At 40.2% G+C, this 27,203-nt stretch overlaps 1 protein-coding gene across 7 annotated transcripts in view; it reads right to left on the reverse strand.

Annotated features, from left to right (window-relative positions):
* Positions 1-27,203, reverse strand: part of UMAD1 (UBAP1-MVB12-associated (UMA) domain containing 1) — a 215,959-nt gene that overhangs the window by 85,631 nt on the left and 103,125 nt on the right. The window contains exon 1 of one of the 7 annotated variants that reach the window (XM_087861049.1): positions 19,306-26,881. The exons of the other annotated variants lie outside the window; for them this stretch is intronic. Within the exon in view, the coding sequence (XP_087717175.1) occupies positions 19,306-19,494 (189 nt within the window). The 5' untranslated portion in view covers positions 19,495-26,881. Of the gene's footprint in view, positions 1-19,305; positions 26,882-27,203 lie in introns of those variants that run through there. 7 annotated transcript variants of the gene reach the window in all.

Raw genomic sequence — 27,203 nt, forward strand, 5'->3', positions numbered from 1 at the left:
TTTAAAAAATCAGAGAGGGTGCCTAGTGGCTCAGTCGGTTAAGCATCAGCTTAGGTCATGATCTCAGGGTGGTGAGATGCAGCCCCATGCTGAGCTCCGTGCTCAGACAGGAATCCGCTTGAGATTCTCTCCCTCTCCTTCTGCCCTTCCCCCCATTCGTACTTCTTTCTCTAATAAATAAATAAATCTTTTTTTTTTTAAGTAAGAGAATGAAAAAAAGTAAATTTATAGTAACACAAACAGTAAATGATGTGGTTTTCATTACAGGAATAATTTACCTAATGTAATGACAGATGTTTTCACATTTAAAAATTTGATTAATTTTATGTTTAACTGTGTGAGTTAGTTCTTCATTCAAAATATAAGGCTAGAGAAAACGGTTTGGATTTGGCAGAGAGAGCAATGCATGAAAAAATGGAGTTATGCAAATGATCAATTCTACAATTCTATTTTTAAAACCGTTCTCAAGGTTACTTTTTTCTATTTACCCTGATACCAATTTCTCCCTCTCTGAATTTAGAAACTAAATGGTCACAAACCCCAAGGCATAAATGGTACCAAACCCAAACAAAAAACTGTTAGCATTAATAAGCGCTCGGTCAGGAGGATAAATACAAAATAAATATATAAAACTCCACAGCTTTTGAATAACTAGTTATAAAATATAATGAAATTATCCAATTCCCAATAGCCACAAAATATTAAATATGTGGAAATAAAATTTTTTTGAAAACCAGATCCTAGATGAATAAACCTATAAAACTTTACCGAGGAGCATTTAATGAAAATACTTGAATAAATGGAGAATCATCCTTGGGTAGGATTATATACATATGTCAATTCTTGCCACACAAATTTATAGAAATACCAGTAAGGTAATTCCAGTGAAATCCTCATTTTTTCCCCTGAAGTTGGCAATGTATTTTAAAGCTATACTAGTAAAAATTTAAAACACAAGTATAATCAGGTAATTTTTAAAAAAGAATTAGGGAGAGAATTTGTGCCCTATATACTATTACATTTTCAAAAATCTAAATTAATTGAAACAATAATGAACTGGAAAGATCAGTGACACATAACACTCAGAAATGGATCCTAGGATATTAAAGACTTTTTTTAGTACATTCAGTTCACATCGACATTTTACTGAATACCTATGTGTCAGGTAATGTGTTAACAGAAAAGTAAACTGGTGTAATCTTTCCAGAAAGCAATCTGGCAATATGTATTAAGAACTTTTAAAGAGTTTATATCCTCTTAGTCAGTAAATGCACTTCTAGAATATATTCTAAGGAGGTGCTCAGATATTAGTTTAAGTATTTATACAGAGTTGTTCATTATAGGGTTATTTATCAGAGTAAAAACCTGGCAAAAACAAAAGAATTAATGGATTAACTATGGTATATCTGTACCATGGAATAGTATATACCCATTAACATTATGTTTGAAAACATATTCATGTGTGTTCACAGAACATTATACAGCAAAGAATAATCAACTACACCTGCATATAATGTGGGTGAATCTCACAATCATTTTAGTGAAAGAGCAAGACACAAAATATACACAATGTAGGACTGCATTTCCATGCATTTTATACGCATAAAACAATCTATGCTTCAAGAAGTCAGGATACATTTGGGGAGTTGGATAAAATGATGGAAAGCGGTGGTGGGATGGGGGAGATTCTAGGATTGTGTAATTTCTATTTCTTGATCTAGATGGTAATGACATATGAAAAATCACTGGGGTTAAAATTTGTATGTTTCTGTATGTATGCTATTCGTCATCAATGAAAAGGGTTTCAAAAATAATGACATGAAAAAATGACCATAATATTAAAGTAGGAAGAAAAATCACAATACAAAACTGTGCAGGAAATATAGTCTCGGTTTTGTGAATTAAAGAATAGCACAGAAAAATTGCTAGAAGGAAATCGGCAGTTGGGAGTATAAGCCAGGAGTTGGGGAGGCTTAGAGGAGCTGGCGGAAAACAGGAAAAGACCCCAATGGTATCGTTTGTTAGGAAAGCTTCGTTTGGAGAAGAGATGGTGATGGCCAGAAGGTGTGTGGAGTAAAGGGGGAACCTGTTTAAATTCTGATGGAAAAGAGTCACTAGACAGGGAAAGGTACAGGAAATAAACCAAAAAAGAGCCAATAATGCCTCTTAGCAGGCTGGTGAGTATGTACAAAGAAGCAAACTCAAAAAAGGGGTAGAAAGGGTTTGACAACTATATGCACACAAAACAGTTCCTTTTTCAGAGAGCTTTGCAAATTAACATGTCAAGAAACTTGTCAATTTTCCACTCCAGGTATATCCACTTGTATTCATGAAGCCTTCAGATGATCACATTATCTGGATCAGGAAATTGTTACCAGAGTTTTAGCCAGATGATAATCTATCTCTCACTTCAAAATACTTCAGGCCAAAATAAAGACCAGGTCAAGCACAGTGACAGCAGTTTCGGCAGCAAGTAGCATTTCTACCGCATGTTAGCTGTGTGATTTGTGGCAAGGTGTTCAACCTCGCTGTGTCTGAGTGGCCTCATCGGAAAAATGACGAAGACAATAACAGGTTGGTAAGACGCTTAAATGAGATTATCCACTTAAAATGCCCGACACGGGGCACAGAAGAAACCCTCAATAATTATAAATTGCTATCATCACTTATTAGTACTTTTTTTTTAATCTGGGGGCAGACTTTGTAAGATGTTTTCAGATCTAGAAATAGCAAAACAAAAGCGAAGAACATAATAGGTAATGAAGAAGACTATAAATAATTTCAGCAAAACTATGCTTTCTCTCAACTTTTTATTTTAAAACATGTTAAATCTATAGAAAATTTGACTCTTTGCCCGCAGGGTGGCATTCTGCCCAAGCCCCAAGGCCCTGGGGCCTCAGTCAAGTTTCCCTTTCAGTGACTGGGGGAAAAAAAAAAAAAACAAGAAAAACGTGAAAGAATAGTACAATGTATATCCTAGATTGTTCCCCTTCACCTATATTAAGCAATTGTTAAATTCTGCCATATTTACTTTTTTTTTTTTTTTGTCTCTCTCTCCTACAAACCCATATACATAACCAGCGCTGGAGCAGCCAAGACTCCAGTGGTTGGCCTATTATGCAGAAGGGTACACACCACCTACGTGTCTTGTGTAGTCAGCCTTTCTCAGAGAATCTGATTTAACACATAAGAACTAACGTAATAGTAAAGCTGCATCTGGTAGATGCAATGCAGGCTAACACACTGATAGCGGGGAAGAAGATATTTTGGGCAATGCTCCTTTGGGGAAAAAAAAAGGGCTTAGAACTCTAGTCTTAGGTCTGTGAATGAGGAGAAAGCAAAGGCTTTCATAAAAGGTAAGGAAGCCTGACAGAGCTGGATCAGGGTAAGGGTGAGACATGTCACTGAATGAAGTCACTGGCAAAGGACTCTGAGAAACATCCGTGTGTGTGCATGGGCATTTTGCCCTCAGCTAAACAGAAGAACATTGACACAGTGGGTCTCCACTCTCTTTTTGGCATCCAAGTTATCATACACATCTGGTAGTGAAGCAGAAAATACAAAGGACACTAAACACGTATTCTCCAATAATTACACATCTCGAAACGTATTCGACATGTATCAGGTTGAACCATGTAAAATTTTTTCTAGATTAAAAAAGTCAGTATGGGCAATTTTATGTATTCACATATATTTGTTCAAGTAGGAAATGACATACATATAAGGATATTCCCTGGTGTACTGTTTACAAAAGTGGAAGTCTGGAAATAACCTAGTATATATGTGTTATGTATGCATGTGTATGCGTGTGTGTGTGTGTATATGTATATATATGAATATTATGCAACTGTCTCTCTCTAAATGTATGTATGGAAGATACATATTTAAATACATAAAGGAATATTAAGCAACTATCAAAAAGAATTTAGAGGCTGTGTACCACCTTGGAAATTTAAGATACACTGTTAAATGAAATATGTAAAATATTCAATATAGTAAACTATCTTTTGGATAATATCAGGGAGGAGAGGGACACCTGGGTGGCTCAGTCGGTTAAGCATCTGCCTTCGGCTCTGGTCATGATCCCAGGGTCCTAGGATCAAGTCCTGCATCAGGCTCCTTGCTGAGCAGGGGGTCTGCTTCTCCCTCTGCCTGCTGCCCCCCAGCTTGTGCTCTCTCTCTCTCTCCCTCTCTCTCACAAATAAATAAAATCTTTAAAAAAAAATAAAGCAGGGAGGAGAGTAAAAAATATATTTGCATTTGCTTACATATACATGAAGAAATTCTGGAAGAATACACAAGAAATTAATAGTTGTTTACTTTTGGGGAAGTGTGAACTGTGTAGTGGAAGACAGATTTGGGAGAAGACTTTTCATTGCCTCCCTCATTATGTATTTTGAACCATTTGTATTTACTACCTAGTCAGAAAAACTTAAGGAAAAATCGCAGAGAAAAAAATTAAGGTATTTGATGTTCAGATGGGGAACCAGAAATTGGAAAATGGGGAGGAGTAGGGGACCCCTTTTTCAGCCGGTCCCCTGAGTCGAGCTGGATAGGTACCAGACCAGCCTAAATAACCACGGAATCAGCCTGAGACGCAGGATGATGCATCTGGATCTCTACAAATGAACACCTCCAGCGCTGAGTATTGAGGTACGAAGAGGGGAGCTGTAAACCGTACATGGATATCGGAAGATAAACGGAAGGGGGAGGGAGCCGCCGCGTTTGGGCGCCGGGAAGCGGCAGCCACCTGCACGGGGGAGCGGGCGGACTCACAGAGGGCACCCGCGAGAGAGCGGACTGAGACCGGTGAGCCGTGAACGCGCGCCACCAGGCATCTCCCGGAACACCGGAATCCCGGTGTGCTCACGGGATCCAGACTGAGACCAGGAGCTCCTGGAGCGCGCACAGGGCGGCTGGCGGCTGGCGGGCCACCTGCACGGGGGAGCGGGCGGACTCGTGGTCGGCACCCGCGAAACAGCAGACTGAGACCCTGAACCGGGTGCGCGCGCCACCAGGCTTCTCACGAAACTCCGGAATCGAGGTGTGCTCACCGGGCATAGACTGAGACCGGGAGACCCGGGAGCGCACGGGGCGGCCGGTGGCTGGCGGCATTAGAAACACAAAGGACAGAGACGGGGCGGCCGGTGGCTGGCGGCATTAGAAACACAAAGGACAGAGACGCGCCGGCCCTGGAAGTGAGGGCAGGGACGCCGGGTGTGGGGCGCACATCCCGGGACGCTGCAGGGTTGAGCAGCACCAACAGTAACAGAGTTAAAGTGGCCAGAACATCAGTGGAGAACGGGCCGCAATCCCTCTGTTCTGCGACAATGCAGCCTCTGCTGCTCTGACCCTCAGAAGAGGCATAGCCGGCCGCCAGGGAAAGCCGCCAGAGAACAAAAGCCTGGAAATACCGGCTCAGAGAGTGCCCATCCCCATCCTCCCTCGCAGGGGACACGGAGACTCTAACCAAACAGGGTTGCCTGAGTATCGACGCGGCAGGCCCCTCCCCCAGAACACAGAAGGCAGGCTGAAAAATCAAGAAGCCCACAACCCAGGCGCCTGGGTGGCGCAATCATTGAGCTCCTGTCTCCGGCTTAGGGCGTGATCCCAGCGTTCCGGAAAGGAGTCCCTCATCGGGCTCCTCCGCTGGGAGCCTGCTTCTTCCTCTCCCACTCCCCTGCTTCTGTTTCGTTCTTGCTGACTGTATGTCTCCCTCTCTCAGATAAGTAAATAAATAAAATCTTTAAAGAAGAAGCCCACATCTCTAAGATCCCTATAAAACAAGGGGCATGGCCTGGGACCCAGTCAATAATTTTGGGCTCTGGAAACCCCGCAACCTCTCTTCATCAGAATGACAAGAAGGAGAAGCCCCCCCCAGCAAAGAAAAGACAGTGAGTCAGTGGCCTCTGCCACAGAAGTAACGGATATGGATGTAACCAAATTATCAGAAATGGAATTCAGAGTAACAATGGTCAAGATAATGAGTAGACTTGAAAAAAGTATTCAGGAAAATATTACTGAGAATATAGAATCCCTTAGGGCGGAAATGAGAGCGAATCTGACAGAAATTAAAAATTCTATGAGCCAAATGCAGGCAAAACTAGAGGCTCTGACGGCCAGGGTCACGGAAGCAGAGGAAAGGGTTAGTGAATTGGAGGATGGGTTAATAGAGGAAAAAATAAAAATAGAAGATGGTCTTAAAAAAATCCACGCCCACGAATGTTGGCTACGGGAGATTACTGACTCAACGAAACGATCCAATGTTAGAATCATCGGCATCCCCGAGGGGGTGGAGAAAAACAGAGGCCTAGAAGAGATATTTGAACAAATTGTAACTGAAAACTTCCCTAATCTAGCAAGGAAAACAAAAATTCGTGTCCAAGAGGCAGAGAGGACCCCTCCCAAGCTCAACCATGACAGACCTACACCACGTCACGTCATAGTACAATTCGCAAATATGAGATCCAAGGATACAGTATTGAAAGCGGCCAGGGCAAAGAAGTTTCTCACGTACCAAGGCAAAGGCATCAGAATTACGTCAGACCTGTCTACACAGACCTGGAATGAGAGAAAGGGTTGGGGGAGCATTTTTAAAGCTCTTTCAGAGAAAAACATGCAGCCAAGGATCCTTTATCCAGCAAGGCTGTCATTCAGAATTGATGGAGAAATAAAGATATTTCAGAATCGACAGTCACTAGCCAATTTCGTAACCACGAAACCAGCCCTACAGGAGGTATTACGGGGGGTTCTATAAAAGTAAAAAGGCCCCAAGAGTGATACAAAACAGAAAGTCACAGCCAATACAAAGACTTTACTGACAACATGGCAGAATTAAAAGCATATCTCTCAGTACTCAGCCTGAACATTAATGGTTTAAATTCTTGCTTTAAACGCCACAGGGTTGCAGATTGGATAAAAAGACATGACCCATCCATTTGCTGTCTACAAGAGACTCATTTCGAACCCAAAGATGCATTCAGACTGAGAGTAAGGGGATGGAGTACCATCTTTCACGCAAATGGACCTCAAAAGAAAGCTGGGGTAGCAATTCTCATATCAGATAAATTGGATTTTAAACTACAGACTATAGTTAGAGATGCAGAAGGGCACTATATTATTCTTAAAGGAAGTATTCAACAAGTGGATATGACAATTATAAATATATATGCCCCCAACAGGGGAGCAGCAAGATACACAAGCCAACTCTTAACCAGAATAAAGAGACATATAGATAAAAATACATTAATAGTAGGGGACCTCAACACTCCACTCTCAGAAATAGACAGAACACCCTGGCAAAAACTAAGCAAAGAATCAAAGGCTTTGAATGCCATACTCGACGAGTTGGACCTCTTAGATATATATAGAACACTACACCCCAGAACCAAAGAATACTCATTCTATTCTAATGCCCATGGAACATTTTCAAGAATAGACCATGTTCTGGGACACAAAACAGGTCTCAGCCGATACCAAAAGATTGAAATTATCCCCTGCATATTCTCAGACCACAACGCTCTGAAATTGGAACTCAACCACAAGGAAAAATTTGGAAGAAACTCAAACACTTGGAGACTAAGAACCATCCTGCTCAGGAATGACTCGATAAACCAGGAAATCAAAAATCAAATTAAACAATTTATGGAGACCAATGAGAATGAAAATACAACAGTCCAAAACCTATGGGATACTGCAAAGGCAGTCCTAAGGGGGAAATACATAGCCATCCAAGCCTCACTCAAAAGAATAGAAAAATCTAAAATGCAGTTTTTATATTCTCACCTCAAGAAGCTGGAACAGCAACAGAGGGACAGGCCTAATCCACGCACAAGGAAGCAGTTGACCAAAATTAAAGCTGAAATCAATCAAGCAGAAACCAGAAGTACAGTAGAGCAGATCAACAGGACTAGAAGCTGGTTCTTGGAGAGAATCAATAAAATTGACCGACCACTGGCAAGACTTATCCAAAAGAAAAGAGAAAGGACCCAGATTATTAAAATTATGAATGAAAAAGGAGAGGTCACGACGAACACCATTGAAATTGGAAGGATTATTAGAAATTTTTATCAACAGCTATATGCCAATAAACTAAGCAATCTGGAAGAGATGGAATCCTTCCTGGAAACCTATAAACTACCAAGATTGAAAAAGGAAGAAATTGGTTTCTTAAACAGGCCAATTAATTATGAAGAAATTGAGTCAGTGATAAACAACCTTCCAAATAACAAAACTCCAGGCCCGGACGGTTTTCCTGGGGAATTCTACCAAACATTCAAAGAAGAAATAATACCTATTCTCCTAAAGCTATTTCAAAAAATAGAAACAGAAGGAAAGCTACCAAACTCATTCTATGAGGCCAATATTACCTTGATCCCCAAACCAGGCAAAGACCCCCTCAAAAAGGAGAATTACAGACCGATTTCCCTAATGAATATGGACGCCAAAATCCTCAACAAGATACTTGCTAATAGAATCCAACAGTTCATTAAAAGGATTATCCACCACGAACAAGTGGGATTCATACCTGGGATGCAAGCGTGGTTCAATATTCGCAAATCAATCAGCGTGATACATCATATCAACAAGAAAAGACTCAAGAACCATATGATCCTCTCAATCGATGCCGAAAAAGCATTTGACAAAATACAGCATCCTTTCCTGATTAAAACCCTTCAGAGTGTAGGAATAGAAGGTACATTTCTCAATCTCATAAAAGCCATCTATGAAAAGCCTACTGCAAATATTATTCTCAATGGGGAAAAGCTGGAAGCCTTTCCCTTAAGATCAGGAACACGACAAGGATGCCCACTCTCGCCACTATTATTCAACATAGTACTAGAAGTCCTTGCAACAGCAATCAGACAACAAAAAGGGATCAAAGGTATTCAAATCGGCAAAGAAGAAGTCAAAATGTCTCTCTTCGCAGACGACATGATACTCTATATGGAAAACCCAAAAGAAGCCACTCCCAAACTATTAGAAGTTATAGAGCAATTCAGTAACGTGGCAGGATACAAAATCAATGCTCAGAAATCAGTTGCATTTCTGTACACGAATAACGAGAAATCAGGGAATCCATCCCATTTACAATAGCACCAAAAACCATACGTTACCTTGGAATTAACTTAACCAGAGACGTAAAGGACCTTTATTCTAGAAACTATAAATCACTCTTAAAAGACATTGAGGAAGACATAAAAAGATGGAAAGATATTCCATGCTCATGGATCGGAAGAATTAACATAGTTAAAATGTCCATGCTACCCAGAGCAATCTACACTTTCAATGCTATCCCGATCAAAATACCGAGAACGTTTTTCAAAGAACTGGAACAAATAGTCCTTAAATTTGTATGGAACCAGAAAAGACCCCGAATCTCCAAGGAACTGTTGAAAAGGAAAAACAAAGCTGGGGGCATCACAATGCCGGATTTCGAGCTGTACTACAAAGCTGTGATCACAAAGACAGCATGGTACTGGCATAAAAACAGACACATAGACCAATGGAACAGAATAGAGAGCCCAGAAATGGACCCTCAGCTCTTTGGGCAACTAATATTTGATAAAGCAGGAAAAAACATCCGGTGGGAAAAAGACAGTCTCTTCAATAAATGGTGCTGGGAAAATTGGACAGCTACATGCAAAAGAATGAAACTTGACCACTATCTCACACCATACACAAAAATAAACTCCAAATGGATGAAAGACCTCGATGTGAGACAGGAATCCATCAAAATTCTAGAGGAGAACATAGGCAGCAACCTCTACGACATCGGCCAAAGCAACCTTTTTCATGACACATCCCCAAAGGCAAGAGAAACAAAAGATAAAATGAATTTATGGGACTTCATCAAGATTAAAAGTTTCTGCACATCCAAGGAAACAGTCAGAAAAACTAAGAGGCAGCCCACGGAATGGGAGAATATATTTGCAAATGACACTACAGATAAAGGACTGGTATCCAAGATCTACAAAGAACTTCTCAAACTCAATACACGAGAAACAAATAAACAAATCAAAAAATGGGCAGAGGATATGAACAGACACTTTTCCAATGAAGACATACAAATGGCTAACAGACACATGAAAAAATGTTCAAAATCATTAGCCATCAAGGAAATTCAAATCAAAACCACACTGAGATACCACCTTACGCCAGTTAGAATGGCAAAAACAGACAGGGCAAGAAACAACAATTGTTGGAGAGGATGTGGAGAAAGGGGATCCCTCCTACATTGTTGGTGGGAATGCAAGTTGGTACAGCCACTCTGGAAAACCGTGTGGAGGTCCCTTAAAAAGTTAAAAATTGAGCTACCCTATGATCCAGCCATTGCACTACTGGGTGTTTACCCCAAAGATACAGACGTAGTGAAGAGAAGGGCCATATGCACCCCAATGTTCATAGCAGCAATGTCCACAATAGCTAAATCGTGGAAGGAGCCGAGATGCCCTGCAACAGATGACTGGATTAAGAAGTTGTGGTCCATATATACAATGGAATATTACTCAGCAATCAGAAAGAATGAGTTCTCAACATTTGCTACAACATGGACGGCACTGGAGGAGATAATGCTTAGTGAAATAAGTCAAGCAGAGAAAGACAACTATCATATGATTTCTCTCATCTATGGAACATAAGAACTAGAATGATCAGTAGGGGAAGAAAGGGATAAAGAAAGGGGGGGTAATCAGAAGGGGGAATGAAACATGAGAGACTATGGACTATGAGAAACAAACTGAGGGCTACAGAGGGGAGGGGGTGGGGGAATGGGATAGGCCGGTGATGGGTAGTAAGGAGGGCACGTATTGCATGGTGCACTGGGTGTTATACACAACTAATGAATCATCGAGCCTTACATCGAAAACCGGGGATGTACTGTATGGTGACTAACATAATATAATAAAAAATCATTATTAAAAAAAAAAAAAAAGAAATTGGAAAATGATTCTTGATATGTTTTCCATCTACAATAAGTTGTAATCATCTCAATGAAATCAGTTTCTAGTGTTTATGTGGTAAACATTATTATAGATTTAACATATAAAAACATTGATGGTATCCCATCAGAGAACACAAAAATATCTAACGGGCTTTTTTTTTTTTTTTTAAAAGAAACTTTTTGAGATAATTATAGATTAATTAGTTATATATTATACAGTTGCATAAATAGTATTGAAAATTCCCATGTAGCCTTCACCTCATTTTCCCCCATGGTTACCATCCCTAAGCCCTGGCAACCAACCACTAATCTGTTCTCCATCTCTATAACTTTGTCATTGGAGAATATTACATAAATGGAATCATATGGTCTGTAATCTTTTCAGATTGGCTTTTAATTATTTTTGCAACCTCAACCCCCATATTTCATTTTCCCATATGCTTTTTTTTTTTAAGTCAGGGTTATTGAGGGATAATTTACATGTTGTAATATTCATCCTTTTCAGTGTGTAGTTCTACGAATTTTTTATAGTTTTATTGTGGTATAATTAATGTATAACAGACTGCACATTTTCAAGTGTCAAATTTGATCAGTTTTGACATATGTATACATTTGTGAAAGCATCATCACAATCAACATAATGAATATATCCATCACTCCCCAAAATTTCCTCATGCTCCTTTGCAATCCATTCCTCCTACACCACGCTCCCATCCCCAAGCAACTACTCCGCTTTCCATCACTAGGTTTTCTAGATTTTTATATAAAGGGAATCCTACAGCATGTCCTTTCATTTCTCTTCAGTAAAAACCTAGGAGTGGAATGGCTGAGTCATACGGTAGGTCTATGTTTAACTTTTTAAAAACCTGTCACACGTCCAAAATGGCTGGACCATTTCACATTCCTACTAGCAATAATATACGCACGTTCCAGTTCCTCCACATCCTCCCAACATTTGGTATGGTCAGTAGTTGTGATTTTAGCTATTCCAGTGGTGGTAGTGGTAGCTCACTGTGGTTTTAATTTATATTTCCCTAATAACTAATGATGCTGGGCATTTTTTATGTGTTTATTTGCCATCCATATATTCCTCTTTGATGAAGTATCTGTTCACATCTCCCCCCCTGCCTTTTTTTTTTTTTTTAATGAGGTTGTTTGTTTCTTATTATGTAGTTTTCAAAGTTCTTTATATTCTGGATACAAGTCTTTTATCAGCTAAGTATTTCATAAATATTTTCTCCCAATCTGAATTTTTCATCTTCTTAACAATGCCTCTCTAAAAGCAGAATGTTTATTTTGATGAGGTCCAATTCATCAACTTTTTTCTTTTATGGATCATGCTTTTTGTGTTATCTCTAAAAAATCTTTGTCCAAGGTCACAAAGATTTTCCCCTATGTTGTTATCAGTTTTATAGATATAGATTTATATTTAGGTCTTCTACCCAATTTGAATGAATGTCTCTATATTGCGTGAGCTTTGTACAACATTCTAGGGAACATCTACCCTTAGGAGCCAAGGAAAAGAGAAGAGCAGTCAGTGAGGAGAACAAGGTATGCACTGACACAGAGAAGCCAGAGAGGGAGAGGTCTGTAATCAGGAGAGGTGAGGCCGTAGAAGTCCTCATGGAACTCTGCATGGAGACCAATGGAAGCAAACAGAGTAATGGTCACTGGATTTGACCATGAGATCACTGGTGGCTTCTGAGACACGAGTTTCAATAGGAAACACACAGAAACCAGATTGAAATGTATCAAAGGAAAGCATGGATGATGATGAAAGGAAGTACTCAAATCACTCTTAAAAATTTCATTAGTGAAAATGAAAACAACAACAACAACAAAAAACAAACCACATATGACACTGAACTCAGAGTCTTTTGACTATGGAGAAGATCAAGGTAAGGAGAGAAGAAAAGAACGAGAGGAAGATATGAGATAACTGGTGAAGCAAAGTTTGAGATGAGGTAGAACACAGTTCACCTTTTGCGAGAACGAGATAGAAAGTGAGAAGGAAATGGATAGAGAGAGGCACTTCCAGAGGGTGGCTGGGGAAGCTTAAGAGTTGCCCCTGCAAAGGAGGGGAGGAGTCTGTGTACTGAGACTAAGAAAGGAGGGGCTGGGCTGGGACTTGAGGATAAAAGGGTTTGGAATTGGTGTTGTGGGGGAAGTGGGGGTGGGGAGCAAACAGAGATAAATAATGGGATTCTCAAAGAGCTCGGAGAACACTCAAAGAAAGAATCAGTGCTTGTCAAATTTAATGTTTGCTGCATTCTCTTTCCTTGCTGCCAAGAATTCTTCCCCACTCCCACCCCTCCAAAAAAGGTAGAGAAGGGTCAACAGGTCGGTCCCATAACTACACTATTAGACTTTACTGCCCCACAACTGCCTCTCTCTCCCCCTCTTTCTTTCCTAAGACTCACAACCTGTTTGGTGTGTAGAACAGGTAATGCAGTTCCACCGGGTACATGAAGAAACAGAACCTGAGAGAATGACTTCCCCCAAAGCTTGGCTAGCTGGGACTTGAATCCAGATCTTTTGATTCTAATTCTAGTGACTAGAATTTCCAGTAATTTCTTCATTACCTCACACTGCTATCTTCAATGCTCTTTGTTGCCATTCTTACTCAAAAACTTGGCCTCAGTTTCTTAACTGCTGTTCTGCCTTTCCAATCCACCCCCCACTCCCCTTCATTCACCTTCCTGAACTCAACTTTGCCCAGGCTCTGCAGATACAGGAGTCTGAAGAAGAGTTTGGTGCATGTGAGGGCTCAATTTGCAAACCGAAAAACCAACTAGCAAGCTGCAGCCCTGGTTCGCCATTTAGAATAAACTCAGGCTTAAAAAAAAAAAAAAAAAGAAGAAAAATAGAATAAACTCAGGCTTGGTTCTCAGAGTCTCCTCAGGGCTTCTGGTGAGGAAAGATACAAGGAATCGGGAGAGAACGGGCCACCAGGGAGTGGGGAAGTGAGAGGTGAGAATCTTCTAGAAAACACCCAGTGTGGAGTCCTCCACCTATGATAACTCCCAGGATAGGGGCTTCGAGACTGGGCTGTAACTCCCTGCCCCTCTCCCTCCAGCTTTCTAGATTCCCCTAACTGAAATAAAAGCCAAGAGTCTTCCCTACAAAATCATCAGTATAGGATAAACTCTTAGAGCGAACCTGAAACCTTCTTTTTTGCCTAGGGTGAATATTTAATTTTTCAACGTGTTAGGCAATAAGTATAAAAACTTATAATCAGTGAATGTCTACTACAAGTGTTGGCTATTTTTGAGCACAATAGTATTTTTTTTTAAATCAGCTTCCTCTGACCTTGTAACAGTTATCTTCCTACTGTAGCCTATGATGCAAATTAAGGCATTTCTAGTCTTATTTCAAAGTCTGCTGCATAAAATAAATGTCTGCTTTTCAAAGCCAATTGACAGCCTAACGTCCCACATTTAACTACAACAAATCAACACTTCACCAGATTACTTCATTATTATTTGACTAATTCATTTAAAAATTTTTCAAGAAAAATGTGATTTTCATCTCTCATAGTTTCTGGTCATCAAAAACAGATAATTCTCCTACTGTTCAACTTGTAGCCAAAGTGAAGCTAAAAAGCAGCCTCAAAAAACCTTTTCTCTAGAAAAGAAATCACTAACTTTCATAATGCATTAAAGTCAACATAAATATAAGTGTGTAGTTCCTTATGTTAAACATTTTGAAAGCAGATCTCTCACAAGCTAACTCATCTTAAAACTCCTACTTTTTAGTTTGCATTTGTCACAAAAGCAAGTAATTTTCCTGCAGTAGTGTATCTTCTATTTCCTAGAGCTAAATGATCCTGTGAAATAGTAAAATCTTATAGACCAGAATTATAGTGGTATTTCTGCTTTCTACGCAGTAAAGAAAAACGAATAAATTTAAGGTGAACCCCCCCCTTTCCACCCCCCCCCCCAAAAAAGGCTTCTTCTGTTATATTTAATCCACTTTCACACAGTTTTTCTTAATTACACTACAGCTGTCTGGTAAGGCACAACTGACCACTTCCATCATGAAAACAAACTGTACCCCACCATCCAAAGTTCTCGATTAAAAAGCAAATGTTTTTGTGAGCCCAGAGAAAACGGGCGCAGCTGCTCCATTTCACGAGGCAGGCACCTCTACTCCATTCAGCTGTGAAGAATGGCAATGACTGTAAATTGTTCTTCCTGATCGGTTCCACAATAAAAACAAACCACACTACTTTCAATTTTTCAAAGCCAATTTTTTTAAGCCTCCAGTACACTGGAAACAAGAGTTGTGTTCTTCTGATTCATGGCCTTTGATTTCTGCATAAACGTCCCTGTATGCATGTAAAAACAGGTCCCTGCAGGATACTAGCAGACACTGTATATATTAACTTCCCAGATGTACTAGAAGATAGGAACGCCATCAGCCTACCTTTTAAAGCGAGATACTATTTAACAGCTTAAACTGTCTGTGACTAAAGGAGGGCTGTAAAGAGCACACCGTGTGTGCAGAGGCACTAGGTAGTTCACGAGACACTGTGGCCTGCTCCCAGAAAGGGCAACGAATGCGAGTGCACTTGTGTTTGAATGCTCTCCGTTAAAATCCCCACTGTGGAATTAAGCTCAAGGGACACATCTGCATTTGCAAGTGAAACACTCTGCAGTCGAATAAAAGCTAAAATTATTGACAGAATTTTGCTAAGAAACTTCTAAATGTTCCCAATTGACTCATGGCGCCCAAACAGTACCTAGGACTTGTACTTGAGGTCTCCAGAGCGTACTCCCAAACAAACACAATTTAAAGACGTTGGAGCATGCCTCCTCTATATTCATATCAATCTATAATTTACTTCTTTACAAACATGGAGCAATGTACTGATCTCTAAGGAACACTCGAAAACATACACAAAAATAGACAGCTGTTTCTTAAGGGAGAGATAGAAATAATTTATAAATAGAAGTTCAAAGACTTTTCTTTGCACACCTCCAGGGGGCCCTCTTGCACCGCTCCTGCAGCGCTGCCCACCACCTCCCCACCTCCCGTGGAGACCTAAGTGGGCCCCGGCTAATACGAGGCCAACCTAAGTGGTTAGTGGCTTTGGATGAATTCTTGGGTTGCTGTCAATTTCTACCCGCAACCCCAGGATTTTTTGTAGAAACATACGGATATCCTCTAATTTTGAACAGCTTTTCATTCTGACGCATGACTAGAGTGTTGCAACGGAATGTAAATGTGACAGAACATCACGGAGATAAAAACGAGAAGATGTTCAGATCTGAGAACCTCCACTTTGGTGGCAAAGCCATTGGTATGAAGGTACCAACGATTTCTAACACAAGACAGCCATCAGTATCACCTACATCGACAAAGTTGCTCTTGAAAGTAACATCCTGCGGCTGCCGCAGTGATCGTAACCCCTAAGCACACTAGCCACCCAACTTTCCCGAGTGTCTCCTTTCGACATTTTACTTTTCCAAACTATCTGATTTACAAATTCGTTCCTTCCAGAAACCCTAGCAATATGTGACTTCAGGCAAAGGAAGTTCTCATGAAGTGCTGACTCTGTTTTCGATGGGCTCTATCAATAGTAGCATGTATTAGATATTGATTGAGTCGGCACAATTTTGACATTTTGCTAGAAGCAGGAGATGCAATGATCCTGGTCTTCAAGGAGCTAAAAAAAAAATCTAACAAAAAATCACACACACATATGCCTCTATTTACCCTTCTTTCTCTCTGGCTATTTGTTCTCTTGTTCTCAGTCTCCTTCATAGGTTCCTCTTATTCCACCTCCCCTGTTATTCCCCAAGGTTATTCTCTTGTTACTCCATCTCTAAGGGATCTCGTCCAACACTAACTCAAGATACACCGACAGGTCTTTGACTACCAAAGTTGTTTCTAAAGAACAAACATTTTTCTTGAGCTACAGACCGTACTTCTCATACTTCCAACTCAATTTCTCCAACTGGATGCCCCAAGGGCAGTTTACCTAACACTTCCAAAAGGGAATAGTCTTCTCCGTTAAACTTGCTCTTCCTTCTATACACAGTCCCTCAATTCATGGGAGTCGTCAGGGATTTCTCCCTCTCCCTCAAATCTCATATCCGTTCAAAGTCCAGTCAATTCTACCTCCTCCAAACCTCTCCGACTTGTCTGGTCTTCCCCATGGTCACCACTGTAATTCAGCATCCTCCTAACTGAACTTTTCCTCAGATTTCTGCCTTCCTTGACTTCCTCCTCCATCTCACGGCCAGGCAATCTTTCTAAATACTCAGACCACCTTCCTGCTTAAATAAGGAGAAACATAGGATATCTTGAGGAAAAAGAAAAGAAAATTCAAAGAATGGAGTTTAAAGGGTAGGAGAGATTTGAGAATGTTTACAAGCTGAAAGGAAAGAGCCTGTAATAAGGAAGACATTAGAGAGCAGATGATCAACAGACGGTCCCAGAGCATGAGGGAAGCTCAAGAGCACTGGAGGAGGGGTCGGAACTGAAAATGGTGAACACACACTTCCCTCTGAGGCAGAAAGAAAGACTATAAGAATGGCTGGAGGTGAAGAGAAGTCTGGATGTGGAGGGGAGGCAAGCTAAGGGAGCATATGCCAGAGATTATCTATTTCCTCAGAAAAATGACAAGGGCAATTAGTCATTACTTCAAAATGAGGGGGGTCATTACAGCTGAGGTTCCTGAGAAAAGTTGTTCCAGTTTAGAATACTCACTATGGGGGCGCCTGGGTGGCACAGCGGTTAAGCGTCTGCCTTCGGCTCAGGGCGTGATCCCAGCGTTGTGGGATCGAGCCCCACATCAGGCTCCTCTGCTATGAGCCTGCTTCTTCCTCTCCCACTCCCCCTGCTGTGTTCCCTCTCTCGCTGGCTGTCTCTATCTCTGTCAAATAAATAAAAAATTAAAAAAAAAAAAAAAAGAATACTCACTATGGATAATAAAAAATGCATCTCATAGAAACGGGTTGGAGAAAAATTTTAAAAAAAAGAAAGTCATCCTGAGCACTGAGCTAAAGGTAGAAATCATAAATCTGTACCAGGGTCAGTGTGCACCATAAGAGGAATGCTGGTTGCAAAGGCGGTGGGCAGAAGGTGGGGGAAGAGTAGGATTATGGTGCTGATGGGTTTTAAGTCCCCAACAGCTCCCAATAGCCACCTTCATGCAGTTAGCTCTGTTTCCCCAAGGTCAGTGGCCATTTCTTTCCTCTTCTTCTCCTAGACCCTATGTTCTGATCATCATAAACATGCTGTACCATTTCTAGAACATTCTGTGCTGTCAGAACTCTGTCTTAGGACTGCTGCTTCCCCTATATACATGTGTTTCTCTCTACCCCCTCCACCTCCCTCTATTCTTTAAGGAAACAAAAAGGAACACTCCAAAAGAAATTTCATTGGCCAAGGTCAGCAGGCCACCAAGCCAATTAGCTGGGCACAGACTAAGCACTCTACAAGCATTTCAGTGATGAAAGCATCATACGATTTGCAGGGAAAACCATCCTGTGAGTAAGGCAGGTTTCCTAAGGTGTGTGAAGAGACGGGAATGATGACTATTCTCAAGTCCCCCAGCTGCTCACAGTATGTAATAAACTTGTTTTTTTTTTTTTTTTGGTTAAGATTTTATTTATTTATTTATTTATTTGACAGAGAGAGAGAGAGAGAGAGAGAAAGCACGCGCGCGCGCGCACACACAGGAAGGGGAGCGGCAGGCAGAGGGAGAGGGAGAAGCAGACTCCCTGCTGAGCAGGGAGCCCATAATATGAGGTTTGAACCCAGGACCCTGAGATCATGACCTGAGCCAAAGGTAGATGCTTAACCAACTGAGTCACCCAGGTGCCCCTGTAATAAACCTGTATATTATTCCCGAGGTCCTAATTTCCATGACTCAACTTAAAACTTAAAATATGACACTTAAAGTTCTCTCTGTCTTAAAAAACAGACAATGGAGGACACTTATTGCTCTCTACCCGGCGCCACAGAGAGGCCCAAGTCTTATCTAGCCGCTCATTCATTCATTCAGTAAACACTTACCGACGACCTAATATGTTATAGACACTGGGGAAAATACAAAGATGAATAAAAGGAGAAGGAGAAAAACATGAACAATTAAACACAATAAAGTAAGTGCTATAATACAGATACGCATTCACTCAACACACATCAAGCCCCTAACACGCGCCCGGCACCATGGTAGGTGCTGAGGATTTAGCCGTGTAGGAAACAAGAAAAAACAAACTAAAACTTATCCTCAAGGAGACTAATTCGTTAACAAATCAGCAAAGAAAACGAAGCACAGGAACTGAAGGCAGGAAGCCCTCCGGATTGGGAGGGGAGGGAGGCCCTGCCACAGACCCCGCGGGGCAGCTGACCTTGCAGGGGGAGCAGAAGGAACCAGCAGCAGGAGGTGAGGGTGGCCCTGGAGCCACACAGCGCAGCCGCCTCAGAGAACAGGGTGTGGAGTCGGAATGGCCCAAATACTTGCTCCAGCAGGAAACCCAAAGGGAGAAAAGGAACCCAAAATACTGCAGTGAGAAAAGAGGAAATCCCTCTCTGAACATGAGGCTGGCAAACTGTGCTCCTCTTTATGGGAAAGCAAAGACTGCTTTTCAGTTTTCATTGTTCTCCAGAGGCACAGAAAAATAAAATTTCATATGCAGTGAATCTGACGAACTTTTCATTTTAAACGTGATCAGTCTGCCAGGGTACTAGGTCTAAAAAACCCAAATATATTAATTAATAAAGAAGCCAGCAAACTCAATAAAGAACCAAAACAAATGAACTTCCAGGTGACTATCTGCTGGGCTTAGAATTTAAAAAAAAAAAAAAAAGCCTTTGTAAGCTAGGATAGCGATGAACATGGAAAAAAACCCTATGAAAAAACAAGTATGCTCAGAGTACAACGTATATGCTACACAAATCAATATTTACATATCCGAGAGAAAGCAGATCACCAGAACACAGAAGAGCAAGAAGGGTAATGAGAAGGCATCTAGTTCAGCATGAGAAGCCACAGAGCACCGAGGCCGACACAGGGGATCTCACCCGGGCCTTGCTTCCTGCTAGCTTTGTAACCTTGGGCAAGTTACTTAGTCTGAGCTTCTTCGTATGTAATACAGAGGGATAATAATAGTATCTACCTCAAAGCATTATTTTGAGGATTAGACTAGTAAATTTATGTAAAGCTCTTAAAACAGTACTTGGCACCTAAGTGAAATTGTTATTATGGGGGGAGCAGTAATTGTTATTATGAACTGAAGCCGAGTACCTTACTGTAGAATTCATATTAGCCACTGATGATCTCCTGGAAAATTGCTTATCCTCTTATGAAACTCTGGGAAAATGCTGCTTTATTAATGAAATAATTCTAGCTACTAATACCCTAGAGTTAGAACCTAAAATAAATGTGCTTAACAATGCAAACTGTTTAATCCTACTTTTTGGTTACCAGCTTAATTTCTTGGAATGTTCACTATTCACATAAATAGTAACAGTCATCTCTGAAGCAATACACTCATGCCATCGTTTTAAGGTAACAGGACTTGAAAAGACAGGACTTGAAATCGTTGCCTAGATTTCATTAGACCAGAGGTTCTGTGAATGCAAAGGAGGCAAGAATGCTTATAGAATTCACCAAAATATAAATTGCACCAGACTGTTAGGTTTGCACGAGGGCAGGGACTTTTGTCGTATTCATCAATTCACCAACATCGAGAGCTGTGCAGAACACGGCAAGATCACCGTATGCCTTAATAAGTGAACAATACAGGGGCGCCTGGGTGGCACAGTCCTTAAGCGTCTGCCTTTGGCTCAGGGCGTGATCCCGGCGTTACGGGATCGAGCCCCACATCAGGCTCCTCCGCTATGAGCCTGCTTCTTCCTCTCCCACTCCCCCTGTTTGTGTTCCCTCTCTTGCTGGCTGTCTCTCTCTGTCACATAAATAAATAAATAAATCTTAAAAAAAAAAAAAAGTGAATATAGTTTAAAATGATCTTAAATGATCAATTACACATGTGCAGGAAATGATATATATATACTTAAATGATAAAAAAGGAGTATTAGGTAAGTTTTAAAACAATCACACCTTTGAGCTTCAAATGAGTGCTGAGTTTATCCTTAACACTAACCAGCTCGCAATGTAAGAAAGGAAGAAAAAATAAGCCCCTCGGAGTTCTTCTAGATTGCCTAAAGAGGGCTGTATGTTTTAAACCAAAGTAGCACCTGCACCATTTAGAAGCAAAAATGCAACAAGAAGTGGTTATGAATCTATAAATTATAAGGCTTTGGGGGTTCTTTTATTATGTGAGTAACAACGAGTGTTTTCTAGACTTGCAGCTGGTGCACTATTTCTCAACCGCATGAGGACCTAGTTTATTCATGACAAAGTTTGAAACCTGAGGCAATATCAGTTTATTAATCAGATGAACTTTAATGCTGACCAGTAAGAGTTTTACTTCCTAATATAAATTGTTGGCCTGCAGATATAAGTACCAAATAGTAGGTCACTGGGTTTGCCTGTGATAAGCAATAACTTGTAGTAAAAAAGATTTTAAAAAATTGGTTGAGTTTAACGACATATGTACCCTAGGAGGAAAAACAACAAAAAAAAAGACAAGTAAATTTTGCTGCTTATTGGCAAGGTTGCTCTATTATCATTCGAGGCTGTGGCATAATCACAGTTTTATTAAAATGAAAAAATTGCTCCATTTGGGTTCTAACTGCGGATCGTTAACATAAAAGTCTATGCCAAGCAAGTGACCAGAAGGGTGATTCTGATTGAAACTATTATTTCATTATTAAAATAATCTGTGGCTGAGGAGAACTGTTCTACCATACACACACACACACACACACACACACATATATAACTTATATGTGTGTGTGTGTATATATATATACTTTTATGTGTATACATATACATATATACACGCACCATACTTTCTTGGCTACAAATTTGATAAGTATTCAGAAAAATACCCCAAAGATACTAAATAGGGGGATGATAATTATTTCTAAAATCTTGGGTAGGACATTTGATTTCTAAAACTTCAGACAGATATGTGTGCTTATTAAATGAGCCTGTAAGAACCCCAGCTCTCCCTCCGACTACCAGCCCTCTTCTCTCCAACTCTTTTTTTTTTTTTTTTTTTTTTTTTTTTTTAAAGATTTTATTTATTTATTCGACAGAGAGAGAGACAGCCAGCGAGAGAGGGAACACAAGCAGGGGCAGTGGGAGAGGAAGAAGCAGGCTCATAGCGGAGGAGCCTGATGTGGGGCTCGATCCCATAACGCCGGGATCACGCCCTGAGCCGAAGGCAGACGCTTAACCGCTGTGCCACCCAGGCGCCCCTCTTCTCTCCAACTCTTACACAAACTCACCATTCCCCAACTGAATCGAAAGTAAAATCACATCAACCTTCTTTTCAGTTCTACAAGCGCGCTGGGCTCTGCAGTACGCAGCCCCAATGTCACCCCCATCTTCCATCATCCTACAGTTCCTGCTTGCTCATCTATTAGGTTAAGTGCCCCTGAGTACACACCACCTCCTGACTTCCCACTTTATTAACTGTTTAATGATCTGTCTCCCCAGCTGATTGAAAGTCATGTGGCCTGTGATCTGACACCTCTTGCTTACCTAGTGTATCCCCACTCCCTGGCACAGAGCCTGGCATAGAGTCGGAAGCTCAATAAATGTTTATTGAACAAAGGAATGATTTCCCAGTCGCTCAACCAAAATTATTACCCATAATGAGAATGTGAATTTTTTTTTTTTTAAAGAATGTGAAATTTTTAAGGCCAAAGTCTACATAATCCTCAGCACAGGCCTAGTCGGAGCCTTTGACAGAGGCTCAGTCAAGGACTGATAGTTCAAGAAGAGAGAACAATTCAATGACCTAAGCAATTTTCGGTTTTTTAAAAAAGATTTTATTTATTTTTGGAGAGAGAGAGAGAGAGAGAGAGAAAGAGACAGTGAGGGGGAGGAGCAGAGGGAGAGGGACAAGCACACTCAGTGCTAAGCATGGAGCCGGATGTGGGGCTCAATCTCATGACCCCGAGATCATGACCTGAGCCAAAATCAAGAGATGGATGCTTAACTGACTGAGCCACCTAGCGCCCCAGCAATTTTCTATTTTAAAAGACAACTTCTAGGGCTTTACTATTAAGCCACAAATACTATTAAGTTTGCTTAATATAACTACTTTCCTTTTTCATCGGAGTTTAAATAAGGAAATATCAATACAGAAATTTAATCTAATTAGAAGTTTTTGTAAGTCACCAATAGTTTCTGAGACAATAGTATTATTTTATTGAATATTATTATTTATTATTATTAAACGCTGGAGTATTGTTGCAAGAAACAAAAGGAATATTTTGAGAGGAAGATCAAGACTAGAGTAAGAATTTGGCTACCAGAAAAGGGACAGAAAAAGTGGTGAGAGACAGGAGATAGGGTTAGAAGGAATTCAGCCTTTTGATCAGTGAGATGCTGTCCTCACCAGCATAAGTGAAAAGCTGTGGATTTCTTGGATTTGGGTTGGGAAGATTTAGGAACAGGGCCTTCAATAGTTGAAGTCTGAGACGCCAATACATCTGATTTGATGTGTCCTTAAAAAAATTAATGATAGTAAGAATTCGAGCAAAGATGGGTCACCAGTAGTAGACAGTGACAGGTGAAGACAAATATGATCAGTGCCGAGACAGAGTAGCAGGTATGTACAGGGAAGGAAGTGCTTTCAAAGGAAACAGAAAGCCAGTTGCAGAGATAGGAGGTTAAACCAGTCCAAGAAATTCTAGAAGCCAAGATCAAAAAGGGTGCTAAGAGAAAGGGCAGGGTAGCTGGCAAAGACATCTAAATGGTCCTAGAGTATAAACACTGAATCACAAATTGTAAACAATGAGGCAGAGTAATCCGACCAGTATAGACAACGGTAGAAATACTACCTCATGGTTAGAACATGCTGGTTTCTAATCAATTGTGGCACTGTTACTTAATGTTACTTCATGAATCCCAAACCTACTTCAAGTGATCCAGCTCTCATACCTGCCCTAAGATGCTCTTTTGTAATCTGCACAACTGGCCTAGATGCTGAGAATTGCCTATGAAAGTGTTCACACTACTCCCAGCTTCCATGGTCTCAATTTAAACTGAACAATTTTGTCTTTCAACAAGTTGCTTCTATCCATCATATAACTTCATACTGTTTTATTAAAGAGAAGACATTTTTTAAAAAAGATTTATTTATTTTAGAGAGACAGAGTGAGAGTACATACACATGGGGTGGGAGGCAGAGGGAGAGAGAGAATCTCATGCAGACTCCATACCCAGCATGAAGCCCGACACGGGGCTTGATCCCACAACCCTGAGATCATGACCTGAGCTGAAATCAAGAGTCAGATGCTTAACCACCTGAGCCACCCAGGCACTCCAAGACATTTTATTTTTAAAATCTTTTTTATTAAGTCTATTCTTCTCTACTCTAAATGCTGTAATTTCTGTTTTCCAAATTACTCAAAATATCCATGGCTACTGGTTTGGAAGTTCTTGGGTTGGTATAAGACAAATGTGTTCTTGATACTGTCAGCTTGTAAGAGATTTTGGCTTCCTTTCTTTTTACTGTAATGAGTTTGCAAGATGACTCCCCAAATGGCAATAGCTCTTCGTGCCTGCCATATCCCATTGCAACCTCATACCTACTTTGCTGTCTGATATCACCTTGGCACCCTTTCAGCATTACTAAGCATCTTCTCCCATTGAATATCTCTTTCAGATTACTTGCTCTTAGATGTATTATCTTACTATTTCCTGTGATACTTTTAAACCTTTTTGGTATCTTTGTGATACTTCTCTTATTTCGCTATTTGAGATACTTCCCAATTTCATATTACCTATAAAATTGGTTGACAGACTGCTCATTTCCGATTTTGGATTTTTAAGGACAATGCATTAGGTAATTATGCCCTCAGGAAGATGCATTTCATCTTAAGAATGAATTTCTTAAGTAAAAGTTGCAAGTCATCATGTTAAGTCCGTAAACCTGAATTATTTACTTATTACACAAATCGTACACTCTTAATTTTGTCACTAGCTGTAAACAAAAGTTAAAATGCGTTTTCAGTGGCATTTATTTTTGTATAATGTGTATATACTTGGTTCAATTTCACTCATTCATTTCTTTGGGATTGAGTTAATGTAGAAGAAATGATTTTTTTTTAAAAAGTAACAATTTGTTTAAATTTCAAATCTTAAATACATTTAAATTTTAGAAATTCAAATAAATGTCTTTAGTTCTCCATAACTAAAAATGTCATTGGTTTTACTTAAATAGAAGGCACCTCAATTAAACAGCAATGATCCACTCTGTATTTATATTCTACCTCATTGTATTTATGAGTTATATTTATTTTTTCCTACCGTACTTGTTTATAACTTTCTTTTTCCTGTACTCAAAACATATTTTAAAATAAAATTTGGCTAGGGAATTTCAGGATATTTATTTCCTAAATACTGGGCTCACATAAACCTAAAACTCCTGGTTTATATCCTTGTTTACTTAATATCACTCTAGTTTTCTCTAATTTCTTTGGGTAGTACCAACTTAAAAGCATTTAAAAAATCAAATCAAATTTAAAAGAATCAAATCAATGTTATCCAATGTATTTTTAGTTAAATTCTGCTAAATCTTAAATTTCATAGTTGGTTTTTGGCATAAGAATCTTTGAAGAAAACACATTCTAATCCAACACAGGTAAATTACGAGTTAAACGTGTGCGATTTAGAAAAGAAATATGGCTAAGTCCATGTATGGTGGCTCAGTCTTGGAGTGATGTTTACACAGGGAGTCCTGGCTCTGTCTGCACTATATTATGACCCTTGTCATCGCCTGCCCTGGAGCAGTTACATATGTGTCTACTTCTCCCATTAAGCCAGTCTCTCCTAAAGGGCAGAAGCAATCTGAAACCTTTGTATCTTCAGTGAAGCCTCCCACAGCACTTTGCACAAAGCAGCCACACAATAAATGTTTGCAAAGTTGTGTCAGAAGAGCAAAGTTCTTGGGTTTGCCTTGATATACAAGCCCCATGAAAAATGAAAGCAAAAGCAACCAAGGAGAATGGGTTGGGGGGCAGGAGGAGGTGGTGGTGGTAAGAATGTTAGCAAGTAACCTCAAATGAAAATACTTAAATGGGGGGGGGGGGCGCCTGAGTGGTTCAGTCGTTAAGCGTCTGGCTTCGGCTCAGGGCATGATCCCAGGGTCCTGGGATCGAGCCCGATCGATCCCAGGGTCTTGGGATCGAGCCCCATATCGGGCTCCTCCACTGGGAGCCTGCTTCTTCCTCTCCCACTCCCCCTGCTTGTTTTTCCTCTCTCTCTGTCTCTCTTTCTGTCAAATAAATAAATAAAATCTTAAAAAAAATACTTAAATGGAATCTTACTTAACTCATCACTAATCTACTTGTACAAAAGTCGAGATTTAAAAAAAAAAGAAAAGAAAAAGGAACATTTCATTCTTTCTGAATTAGAAGACGGAGAAGCTTCATTATTTTGTTTGAAAGTATTTTTTGAATTAGACACGCCTGTATGACACAGCCAATATAAATAATTTGTTCTCCTGGTGTTGCCACCACTGAACAATGATGAACAGATGAACAGTACAGGAATTCCCCCAATAAAGAGTGACCCATTGTGTAGAAAATAGATCCTAAAACAAGGGACTGTATTTAGTATAGGTTTCTACTTTCTGAATTCTGGCACACCCTTAGTCCCTAGCACCCATGAGTCAGTCTCCTGGTAAACCTGAAACTGTCTTTCAAAGGCAATGTCATTCAATTCAACAAACATTTATTGTGCACCCACTGTATGCAAAGGCATATGAATGAAAATCTGAGAAAAAAAGGGCCTACAAAGGGGATCGAGAAGCAATGATCAGGAAAGAAGGAAAAGATATGGATGTGGCGGGGGGGGGGGGGCGGGAGGGGGAGGAGGGTATGGAATCCAAGAGAGAAGAGAGACTGGTCACCATTCTCAGATGTCACAAAGAGTGGAAACATGAGACTTCAGAAGAAAAGAAAAAAAGTCTAACTGTGTAAGTGCAAAGTACTAGGATCAATGAATAACATGAGGAACTTCTTGAATTTTTCATGTTTAGAATAATTCTGTTTTGTGAATCTATCCCTAAGAATAAGTTCCAGTTCTACTAATGTTATTACCAACTTCCCTACCATCCAGAGTTGGAAGTTTCTTCTTTTTCCCTCTGATAACGAATGTAATTAG

The sequence above is a fragment of the Ursus americanus genome, chromosome 3 (assembly GCF_024610735.1).
Source record: "Ursus americanus isolate L20-20 chromosome 3, mUrsAme1.1.p, whole genome shotgun sequence".
In the NCBI taxonomy this organism is placed as follows: Eukaryota; Metazoa; Chordata; class Mammalia; order Carnivora; family Ursidae; genus Ursus; species Ursus americanus.